This window comes from Euprymna scolopes, chromosome 28, assembly GCF_053919585.1.
Source record: "Euprymna scolopes isolate OS-2025 chromosome 28, ASM5391958v1, whole genome shotgun sequence".
Taxonomy (NCBI): Eukaryota; Metazoa; Mollusca; class Cephalopoda; order Sepiida; family Sepiolidae; genus Euprymna; species Euprymna scolopes.
In genome coordinates, this window is record NC_136509.1 from 8813222 (window position 1) to 8826229 (window position 13008).

Sequence of the window (13008 nt, forward strand, 5' to 3'; positions counted from 1 at the left end):
ATATTTCAGTTCGAGCTTCAAGACGGTACCGATCTGTTTAGGATCCGTTGCGTGTGTCGAACGTTTTTGGCAGACATATAAGCATACATACAAACATACATACATACATACAAACTGACGATTGAGATTTATATTATAGATTATATAATAATGCGTTACTTGGACCTAAATTAATATGGTGACTGCATCAGTCAATGCTTGCTAAAAGCAAGGAAATTAATTCGAAAGATGGAAAAGATCGAAAGTTTTGTTGGTAGACTGGACATTTTTATTAAATCCAATGAAATAGACATAAAAGAAAGAATGCTGATATATATATATTCACATAATGTTATAGGAAGAAAATGTTTTGTCGATTTTTTATATTTACTTTACTAGTGCGCAATACGTGAGCAGAGCTGATTATTAAGTTGTGAAGATATATATGGCCGTTAAGGTATAAAGGGATTACATACGTGCATGAAACTCGGAAGCTGAATTTTCATATATACTCTGATAACCTACTACTACACACACAAACACACACACACATATATATATATATATACATATAAATTTTGATTTTTGATTTATTTTTATTCATGAAATGTTAAATTCTTGGGGATATTTAATACTCGAAACAAACACACACACACACACACACACACACACATATATATATATATATATATATATATATATATATATATATACCGACAGAAAGCGCTCGAGAAGAATATGGCCAATCAACAACTTTTGGGTGCTATTTTATATAACATGTCTGCTGAAATTAAAATCCCCGCTCGGCGAATGGAAAAGATAACCAGATAGATTGGAAAAAAAGAAAAGCTCTGTCGTGCTCAAATTGGAGTGCCTAAATAATGACTTGCTGCCAAAATATACAATTATATATATACATATATAATTTAATTTAATCTTTAAAAAAATTAAAATTTATTATATATATATGTGTGTGTCTGTTTCCTTAATTAAATATCCCCAAACTTTTGACCTTCCATGAATGAAACTAAATTCGAAATCAATATCCATATATTTGTCTCCCTCCTTCTCTCTTTCATTTATCTTTTAGGCACGTTCTATCATCCACCATCCGTTGGGAAACGCGAATAAATCATGATACATTTCCAGTTAAAAACGATCTACACACTTTTACTTGTTATCAATTTGTTATCAGGAGATGCATTCAAATGAAGATTTACGAAAATCGACACAAGAAACGTAGATTCGCCATTACTTTATTCGCCTGAATTGCTTAACAACCCAGCAACTCACTTTTGCGGATATCCTAAATCTGCCAGCGCAGCCGTATTTGCGCATGCGCAATTGACAGTGAACAGATCAAAAACAACGACGCCATGTTTTATTGCCAGGCGAAAAATATAGTTGTTCTCTGGCGCGCTATCATTTGACATGTGTAGTGTTCTGAATGGTTCTGTCAACATCGCTTCAATGAAGGTTTCTTGGAGTCTATCGCATTCGCTTTACAAAAACAGTTGTGTGTATGTATTTATGTTCAGAGTATGATGTACTTATATCCGACAACGTACGTAAAGGCGGAAAGGGCCTTATTCTTTTAAACTGCTGAAAACAAAAATTATTTATAAGTTATTATTTAGTTTCGCGTTGCCGATGCTTCGTTCAGACCGATCTTTCTCGAGACGATAAATATTTGAGTCAAGCTATTATCCGGTTCGTCCTGGTGTATAGTGAGCCAATCTTTGAATAAACGATAAGCGCTAAAGTGATCATATTTAGAAAATTACATCCATGGGTTAACGTCGGCGACAGATGAGAAACGAAAGTCAGGGTGCACGTCAAAAGTTTCAAGCTAGGACGTTTGGTTAGATACGAAAAAAAAGGCACACACTGTAACACGTAATTATTTTCTTTAAATGGTCATATAAAGTGAACAAACCAAATAGCAAGGCGGATAACCCTTGCCACTTGCATTAAATTCCAAGAGAAATCCGTCATCCTTCACCCTAAATAAAAATAATCATAAACGTAATAGATGTATGGAAACTAAAGCCGTTTTCAGGACTGCCAGCAACCATTGTAAGAAAGTAATAAGGAACGCAAGAGAGTTGTATGCTCAATCTGTTAAGTCCAAAGTAGCTGAGCAGCGGCTTGGTTCCCACCAGTTTTGGCAAATAGCAAACAGAATTCTGAACAGAAGCGTGTGCTCCATCCCAACTATTATCAATGGATCTGAGGTAATCTCGTCAGCATCAGACAAAGCCAAACTCTTTGTCAAGAACTTTGCAGCTAATTCTACCCTTTGCGACCAAGACCGCCAACCCCCAATATTTCCTCTTGTATCAGAAAACACGCTATGTGATATACGTATATCTGTACGTGATGTTGCCAAGCTAATCAAAAACCTTGATTCCAGTAAAGCAACTGGCCCTGATGGTATTCCAATTATAGTACTCAAAAAACTTCAACCTGAACTAGCGCCCATACTTACAAAACTGTTTAAACGTTGTCTTAAGGAGAATAGTTTCCCATCTCCCTGGAAAATCTCATCAGTATGCCCTGTATTTAAGAATTCAGGTGATCGCTCATCCCCCTCTCAGTACAGGCCAATAAGTCTCCTGTGCGTCATGAGTAAGTTGCTAGAATCTGTATTAAATACAGAAGTAATCAAACATCTCAACAAAAATAACCTTCTTAGTGACACTCAATATGGTTTCCGTTCTGCTAGATCTACAGCAGATGTCCTTACAGTTATATCGCATAGGATTAGCAAATCTCTCGACGGTGGCAATCTTTCTAGGGCAATTGCTCTTGACATATCTAAAGCCTTTGATAGGGTATGGCATAAAGGTTTACTTCATAAGATCGCTAGCTATGGTATAGCTGGAAAAGTCTTCTCAATTATTAAATCATTTCTTTCTGATAGATTCATAAGAGTAGTAGTTGAGGGGCAAAAATCAGAAGCTCACAATATTAATGCCGGTGTCCCTCAGGGATCCATCCTGGGCCCAACTCTTTTCCTGATCTACATTAATGATCTTCCAAATCATATCCTTACATCATTTGTAGACATTTATGCTGACGACACTACCATTTATGGTACCACATCTAAGACAGTAAACGAGCAAGTTCTCTCCAATTCTCTCTCCTCTGATCTTGAGCACGTAGTACAATGGGGAAAGGAGTGGCTGGTTACTTTTAATGCATCTAAAACCAAGCTTCTCTCTTTACATCATCAACATTCTAATCCACATTTGTCATCAATTGAAATGAATGGCTCTCGTCTTCAGGAGGCCTCAAGTTTTGACAAGCTTCTGGGCTTGACCATTACTCCTGATCTTAAATGGAACACATACATCAAATCTGTTGCCAAGGCCGCTGGAAAAATGGTGGGATCTTTCTATCGATCCAGTAGATATCTCACTGCTGATGCTATTCTCTATCTATATAAGAGCCAGGTACGTCCAAGGATGGAATACTGTTGCCACATCTGGGCAGGAGCTGCTAGAAAGAACTTGTCCTGCCTTGATAGAGTTCAAAATAGACTTCGTAGCCTCGTAGGAGATGTCCTTTTCTCCTCCTTGCAACCTCTATCTCACAGAAGAGATGTTGCGAGTTTGTCTCTGATGTATCGTTATTTTCATGGAAGGTGTTCAACTGAGCTTCAATCTATGGTCCCCCCTCGCCAAACTTTCACAAGAAACACTCGTCTAGCTGTAAACACTATCAATAATTTCCCCCACTCTTTATCTGTGCCTAAACCTAAACGTAGATTCCATGAACAAAGCTTCTTTCTTAGAACTGCACGCCTGTGGAATTGTCTTCCGTTTTCCTGCTTTCCGGCTGACTACAATATGGTTTTGTTCAAGTCTAAAGTAAATAAGTTCTTGATGAGCCGTTCCATATAAGTTATTAAATTTACCAAATTTTCATTACCAATGATTACTATATTGACCAACTTCTACTGTACACTCTTTAACCCTTATCCTTGAGTGGCCTCTGGGCCTTGATAATGTGGTGATGCCTTTGTAAAAAAAAAAAAAAAAAAAAATAATCAGCTGTTGACATTTACGTAATATCTCATAAGATATAATTTATCTACAAAACCTCAGATAAGTCATGTAATTCTATGATGTTATACGAATATATGTGTGAACACTGACGAAGCATAAATTTTTCCAGTAATATTTTACTAAGGATGTGCACTAGTTTATCAGACAAACTTGATGTTGTACAGTGATCGCTCCTTTGACCTTTATTAATCACGTTTGAAATGCGTGTATTTGCTAATCACACCGCGTGCTGGGAAATCGTTAAATTCTTAGCAAGTGACCACCTCTCTCTAGTAGGATGAGACACCAAATTTACATGAGAAATATTCCAATCGATTATTAATCAATCTACATTTATGAAATTTGGAATATATATTCTAGTTAACACGGTAGTATATGAGAACATTGTTTTGTATATTTTAGGAGTTAGGTGAGTATATATATATATATATATATATATATATATATATATATATATATATATATATATATATATATAGTTATGCAGGTGTATGTATTAATATATACATACCTAATTATTATTTTATTAACTTTTCCACTTAGAGGATGTCATTAAATCTACGCTATTCTGCTCCTAACAAAAAACTTTACATTTTTGGTCTCCCCCACAAAAGGAAGGTGGACCTGTAAAGTCACCCTCGTCAATTCGTCCGTTCATCCGTCCGCATTTTTTTTTCAATAACTACGCCTTGGAATTTTGTTTGTCTATACTTCGCGATAACTCTTGCGTATGCAGCCGAGGCTCTTTTAGTGCTAATAAAACACTTCATTTTCCAAAAATGTCTATTTATTAGCAGTTTTGCATGGTGCCGAACTCAAATTTAAAAATATGTTAAGGCTTTGGGGACTTTTGGAGCTAAATGGGGTGGGGCAATGATAGACTTAGTCATTTCTTTTTTTGCATGGTGAAAAACAAATTTACATATGTTAAGGCCTAAAACTGAACCGTTTGTTCATTTTCACCAGGATTTGACGTCATTTAGTGACTTTTGGGGCTAAATGGGGGGGCGCAAATACTGAACAGTCATTTTATGCCTCGTTCACTGTGCACTCACGGTGGTCCATGCAGGCTTCACTTGTAAAAATAATACTATAGGCAATGCGTATCACCGTACTGAGATGGGTAGTCGACAAGGTTTTATATAATGACAATATTCTTTTTACGATTAATTTTGAATTTAACGTGTGAACATGATAATATTTGTGACAAATGTGTTCTATAATTTTTGTTATTTTTTTCCTATTTCTAGGCTTTAGAACTGAATATGACAACTGAATATTTTCATTATCTTTTTACAACTCTGGTAAGTAAAAATTTTACTTATATCTTGTTCTTATTTTATGACTTCAGTTTGTACTTTGTGGTTTTCTTTATTCTTTTTTTATTTGTTTGTTTAATTTAAAAACGAAATTAGATATTTCGGTATTGCAATTCTACATGTTTATAACACCATACATTTATGTTCAATAATCTTCAATGTGTGTAAGTATTCCGAAATATCAATCCGTGTCTACTACAAATAGATGCGATATAAGTATCCGCGTACACATGTTCCTCGTTTTTACGCCTCATCAGCGTGGCTGATACGAGCTATATTCAAAACCGAAACGACAGCGGATGCTTTTCGGTTGCATTACAACGAAGCCAGGACGTTTAGACAAAATGGATGTTACTATATTTTGCTTGTTGTAGTTTAGTGTTATTAATAAATGAACATAAGAGGTGGGTGTAGTTTGCTTGAAGCATTGTATAGTATGTAGTTAAATAGAATTGAAGAAGGCGGTACAATGCAGAAGTAACGGAAAGACAAGCTGAAGCAGGTGAGAAATGTATGTACACATGTATTTGTAAGTTGTATTAATAAATTTCTCACCTCCTTCAGCTTGTGTCTTTCCGTTACTTCTGAATTGTACCGCCTTCTACAATTTTATTTAACTTATAAATGAACGTTTTAAAAGAGCTTGTGTTATAGAGAACCGTTTCCGAAATGCTAAGGGCCTACAAATAGATGTTGTATAAGTATCCGCGTACACATGTAAAGCAACTGGCCCTGATGGCATTCCAGTTACAAAAAAAAAGAAAAGCTCCAACCAGAACTTGCCCCATACTTACAAAACTGTTTAAGCGTTGCCTTAAGGAGAAGAGCTTTCCAACACCCTTGAAAATCTCATCAATATGCCCTGTATTTAAGAATTTAGGTGAAAAGTCATCTCCCTCTCAGTACAGACCAATAAGTCTCCTGTATGTCATGAGTAAGTTGTTGGAATCCATATTAAATAAAGAAGTAGTCAACCACCTCAACAGAAATAACCTTCTTAGTGACATGCAATATGGTTTCCGCTCTGCAAGATCTACAGCAGATGTCCTAACGGTTATATCACATAGGATTAGTGAATCTCTTAACAAAGGTTTCCTTTCCAGGGCAATTGCTCTTGACATATCCAGGGCCTTCGATAAGGTATGGCATAAGGGCCTACTTCACAAGATTTCCAGCTACGGTATTACTGGAAATGTTTTCTCAATTATTAAATCATTTCTCTCTGATAGCTTCATAAGATTAGTGGTTGATGGGCAGAAATCAGAGGCCCACAGTATTAATGCTGGAGTCCCCCAGGGGTCCATCCTGGGCCCAACTATCTTCCTGATCTACATCAATGATTTCCCAAAACACATACTTAAATCATTCGTTGACATCTATGCTGATGACACGACCATCTATGGCAACACATCAAAGGCCGTAAATGACAAAGTTCTCTCTAATTCTCTCTCCTCTGATCTTGAGCGCGTGGTATAATTGGGGAAGAGGTGGCTGGTCACTTTTAATGCACACAAAACCAAGCTTCTATCTTTACATCATCAACGCTCTGATCCTCATCTGGCATCAATTAAAATGGATGGCTCTCGTCTTGGGGAGGCTCAATGTTTTGACAAGCTTCTGGGTTTGACCTTTACTCCTGATCTGAAATGGAACACGTACATCAAATCTGTTGCCAAGGACGTTGGGAAAATGGTGGGATCCTTCTACCGCTCCAGGAGATATCTCACTACTGATGCAATTCTCTATCTGTATAAAAGCCAAGTACGTCCAAGAATGGAGTACTGCTGCCACATCTGGGCTGGAGCTGCTAAAAACAACCTATCCTGCCTTGACAGAGTACAAAATAGACTTCGTGGTTTAGTGGGGGATGCCCTTTCTCTTCCCTGCAACCTCTCTTCCACAGAAGTTGCGAGCCTGTCTTTGTTTTATCGTTATTTCCATGGCAGGTGCTCGTCTGAGCTCCAATCCCTCATCCCCCCTCGCCAATCTTACACGAGAAACACCTGTCTGGCTGAAACTACTGTCAATAATTTCCCCCACTCTTTATATGTGCCTAAATCCAAACGTAGATTCCATGAGCAAAGCTTCTTTCTTAGAACTGCACGCCAGTGGAACTCTCTGCCGCTTGCCTGTTTCCCACCTGACTACAACTTGGACCTCTTCAAGTCCAACATAAACAAACTCCTGACAAACCGCCCCTTAAGGAAGACACTCTATCAAAACCCCCAATACTAATGATTACTACAATACTATCTCATTGATTACTGTACACGCAATAACCCTCATCCCTGAGTGGCCTTCGGGCCTTGATAAGTGGTGACCCCCATGTAAAAAAAAAGGAAACATAGTTTACGCTTTTCCCCACTTTTATATGCGCAAAAGTATGTGTGTTGGTATAAATATATATATATATATATATATATATATATATATATATATATATGATAAATGTGTATATTCTAAATTTCAGGATCGTGATCACCTTACCGTTTATTTCTTTTAGTATGTTGAAATGTTCAATTCTGGACAGCCTCTGTTTCGTAGCGCAGAATAATTCATGTAATCTATATATCTATAAAAGTGAACGTGTCTGTGTGTCTGTGTACATTTCCCTACGCAATAACTCTGTCAATTTTTAGTCTACAGACTCGAAATTTGATATACAGGGTACTGAGATTTGGGGAAATCGATATGATCAGTTTTTGGCCAGAAATTTTGCTGTTAAGGGGTCAAAGTTAAACGATTTGACCTTTGAGATGTCTACCAAACTCCTCCGATAATTTTCGGTCTAAACACTTGAAATTTTGGATATAGATTCCTTGGACATGGATCTAACTTAATAATTTGATTTGAGCCCAAAACAAATGTTATGGGGTCATAATAGGGGTCAAATTTTAAAGAAATTACCTTTTTTTTCTCAGCATACACCTCCAAACACCCTAAACTCATTAGAAGAAAAGAAACTCAATAGCTTTAAAAGAAATTAAAGTATGATTGCATAATCAGAAAATGGAAAGAACAGTTGCAATTGTGCTTTCTTTTTTTTTTTGTTACGCCATCTTTGAATTCATGAATTGAACACTTTAAAACAGCTCGTTTTACCGAGAACCATTACCGAAATACAAAAGCGGAAATACAGCTTCCTTTTTCCCCACTGCTTTGGTTATGTGCGCACAAATATAATATATATATATATATATATATATATATATATATATATATATATATATATAATATAAGTCATTCAATAAATTTAAAAAATTATAACGTGAAATGGTTAAATTTAAAATCAAAATACTTTCATTATTCTATGTAAGATAAAGAATACATTTGAAATATTATAACTCCTTATCCTGTAGGATTTCGATCTGAAGAGTGTGTGTATATATATATATATATATATATATATATATATATATATATATATATATATATATATATATATTCAAGCAAGTCTGATTGAACACAATAGATTTTTATCTTTTTTTCCGATCTTTCTGGATATCTTTTCCATTTGCCGTGCGTTTCTTTTTTAATTTCAGCAGGCATGTTATATAAAATGGCGCCCAAATGTTGTTGTTCGGCCATATTTTTCTCAAGCGCTTTCTATCGGTGCATCCGATTTTCATCAGTCGCGATTGCTGTTGCTATCTTTTTCTTTTCCTTTGAAGCTAGGTGTATTTATAATTTTTAGAATATTGCCGAACAATAACTTTTGGGCGCCATTTATATAACATGCCCGCTGAAATTAAAAAGACCGCTCGGCAAATTGAAAAGATATCTAGAAACGTCGGAAAAAAGAATAACTCTGTCGTGTTCAATCAGACGTGCTACCAATAACTTGCTACCAATATATATATATATATATATATATATATATATATATATATATATATATATAGTGTAGGTGTGTCTTGATTATGTAAATATGTAATTTTAAGTTGAATGGAAAATTTCGGCCCAACATCACAAAATATAGATTATGAATAAGAAGTTTGCGTCAAATTTCTGACTATTGATTCGGCATCTGTCAGTCAATATAAGCTGCCAATTTGGTAGATCAACGCGTGACTATTCGCCAAATAGAGTAAGAGGTCATGATCAGTACAGGGTCTGTGAAAACTATCATTCATCATCATTTCAATATGCATAGGTTGTCTGCCAGATGGAGTTCCAAGTTGTTGACACCTTTCCAGCAGCAAGAACACGTCTAGTGCTCGAGGATGAATTTGGAGATGCTCCAAAAACATAAGCTTTTCAAAATACTGATTACAAAAGATGAAATCTAGGTTTATCACTATTATCCAAAGACAAAAGCAGCAGGAGAACTTAGATTCGCAACCATCAAAGAAGCAAGGATGCAACTCTCCATTGGCAAGATCACAGTCACAGTTGTCTGAGATCAGGAAAGAGTAGTGACGATAAATTTCCTGGCAAAAGGGTACGATGATTACAGGCGTCTATTATGCTTCATCTTTGATGAAAATTAAGAATAGCTATGAAAATTAAAAGGCAGGGCAAGTTCAGAAATCCGCCTCCTGCAAGCCAACGCCCCGGTCCACAATGCGTATGTCGCTAGATCAGAAGCACGGGCTTATAGCTATGAAATCTTTTCCCATCCTATCTGCTCTTCTGATAATACACGCTATGATTTTCACCTCTTTCCATGAAGCTGTTTTTAAAAAGGAAAGCGCTTCTCATATGCTGATGCTTGATTCAAAGTCACGTCGTGTTTAGCGAACCAAGCTGGTGGATTCGACAAAAGTGCTTATCAGGACTGAATAAAACACTATATAACAGGCGCGATTATCGATGGTTCCTATGGAAAGGAAATTAATAACTGATGCAAGTTTCGTCGCTCTATTCCAATGAGACATCGTTCAGGGGCATTAATTAATGAGCGTCCTACATTAAACGCACACACACACACACACACACACACATATATATATATATATATACTTTTTATTTGTTTCACATTAGCATTAATATGTCGCTACACATTCATGGCTATGTTTCGGTCAGCCTGTTACAAGTAAATAGAGACCTCTTCAGGCGATATTGTTTATACAAAAGCTTAATCTGTAATCGTAAACAAATAAAAAGTATATTTTGCTCTATTTCGGTATTGAGCACTCTAGTATTAACCTCGTTAAAACTTCATTGGTTACTTTACTTCTGGAAAATATTAACCTGGAATTATATATATATATATATATATATATATATATGCATATATATATATACTTTATTATTATATATATTTATACTTTACCAAACTTATATATGTATTTTTAAACTGAACAAATATTAAATTACGATATTTATTGCTTTTCAATATAAATCTTCAAATTAGTATTATATATATTTGAGGTAAAAAATTTAAGTTCCCAATTTTTATGTACAGCAGAACCCCGGGATACGGCATTAAAAATTAATAACAAAATACAGTACAGTATATAATGCACATATATATATGACCAAATCATATTATAAATAACACCGCAAGACGGGGCAAATACCGTAACCAGGGTCTAGAAAAACATCGTATTCTACATCGTAATCTAAAAAAAAATGTATCCTAGGGCCACCGTATCCCGAAGATTCATTGTATTTTTATTATCAAACTAGCGAGGGGTACCCGGCGTTGCCCGGGTGTTTGTAGGAGTGTGTGGTGTTAAATAAAAAAGAAACTGGGGGGTAGGATCGAAGCCGAACCCCTGAGGCGAAGTTTGAAAATAAAATCGGCCAGCCAGAAGTGAAAGATGTTTGAAAGTCGTCGAGCGTTACGACGACGACGATGACGATGTAAGCATTGTTATAAGCGAAGTAAGAAAAGAAAGCAACGTTTTAATTAAGCGGGGGGGGGGGGTAAAACACAAAAAAATAACGTAAGGCAAACAAACGATTAAAACAGAAGAACGAACGAACGTTGCGTGAAAAATGGCTTAAATAATACAGGGTTCAATATTTAAATTTAAACAATCGAAAAAAAAAGACATCTCACACCACGACTCGAACCCAAAACGTTTAGATAATGAACCAAAGCCTTAACTACCTGCGCTAAAGCGCCGTATATAAACTTTGTTCGGTTTATCAACTATTTAAAGTAAATCAGGTCACGACGTCATGACGTCATCTGACGCATGCGTTGCTGACCCTCTCCCCTGTCGATTTCGGGGTGAAAAAGTTAACGTTTTTCTCGTTTTCTGTCTATACGTATCTCTCTCTCTCTCTCTCTCTCTCTCTCTCTGTTTGCGTCTCTCTCACTCTCTCTCTCTGTTTGCGTCTCTCTCCCTCTCTCACTCACTCACACACACACACACACACACACACACACTTCGTCTTCCTTACTCTAAAGACTGGAAAATGGCGTCTGGCTGTTTTTATTTTTAAAAACTTCGTTCGGTAAATATTTTTTGTAAGCGTATTTTTTTTTACTTCACATGTTTGTCTTGTTATTTTTCGTTTAACTATCGTATCTACCTATTTTGAATGTGGTAATAACTTTGGTAACGTTTCCATAGCGTATAAGTTCATAGTTTAGCTTTAATTAATTTTTTTTACCGATAACATTTTTAAATTGTAAATCAAGACCGCCATTAGAGCTTGCTGACGTCAAGATCACGTGACATGACTCAGCGGGTTTAAAATACAAGTTGACCCAAAATAAACGGCCGCGTGTATACTTTATGTAGAAGAGTTGGCGGCCGTATTTTTGAGGCAGTTATAAATCGATTTAAAAATATGTAATGTTTAACATTAAAATGTCACTTTGGGGGGGGCTGCAGAAAATCGATCAGTTGACGCATTTCTGATGGTCACTTTGGGCCAATTTTTCGATACTTGTCGTCTGGAACGTGGGGCTTTCATATGAGACCAAGTTTGTGAATTTTTGTTGTATTTGTCGAAAGTTTTTAGCAGACACACAAACATACATACATACACACAAACATACATACACACATTTTCGCTTTTATATATATAGATAAAAAAAGTAAATAAATACGCAAAGTAGTAACCCAGACATATGTCCCTACGCCGTAACTGATGTATATGTCAAACATATCTTGGCCTTGAACTATTCAGCTGACTGATTTTCAAAATATGTTGCGTTCTCTGTGTTTGCGGAAGCCTATATCAATGATCATTCGTTGTGTCGGCACGTAATGACTCATTTTTCTGTTCCTTTTCGTCTATTTCTCTTTTTTTGTTGTTTTGTTTTCTTTTATTTTTCTGTTTCCTTTCAACTTTGTTCTGAATATCATTTGATCATGTGACCTTTAAAATGCATTAATGTAAAATCAGTTTGTTTTGTTGAACTCCATTTCGTTAAGGATTTGATCTTTTAAACAAAAGGGCAGGTATCGTCTTACAAGGTTTTTAGTTATTTGTAATTCTTTAACATGATAGTGTAGCGATATTTCAAAAAAATATTTATCTAAATAAAACGTACACCGGGCTCTGTTTAATATTGAACACTTTTGTATATACCTCCCTAACTTTATTGGGTTTTTTTATCTTTGAATATTCGTAACGTGGAATTATATATATATATATATATATATATATATATATATATATATATATATATATATATATATATATATAATTTGGTGTTATTTTGCAGAGGTAACAAG

At 35.6% G+C, this 13008-nt stretch overlaps 1 protein-coding gene across 2 annotated transcripts in view; it reads left to right on the forward strand.

Moving 5' to 3' along the window:
* Nucleotides 1–13008, forward strand: part of LOC145249442 (glutamate receptor ionotropic, kainate 2-like) — a 1370511-nt gene that overhangs the window by 931529 nt on the left and 425974 nt on the right. For both annotated transcript variants that reach the window (XM_080110999.1, XM_080111000.1), the window contains exon 6: nucleotides 5300–5353. In XM_080110999.1, coding sequence (XP_079967125.1) covers nucleotides 5300–5353 — 54 coding nt within the window. The remainder of the gene's footprint in view (nucleotides 1–5299; nucleotides 5354–13008) is intronic.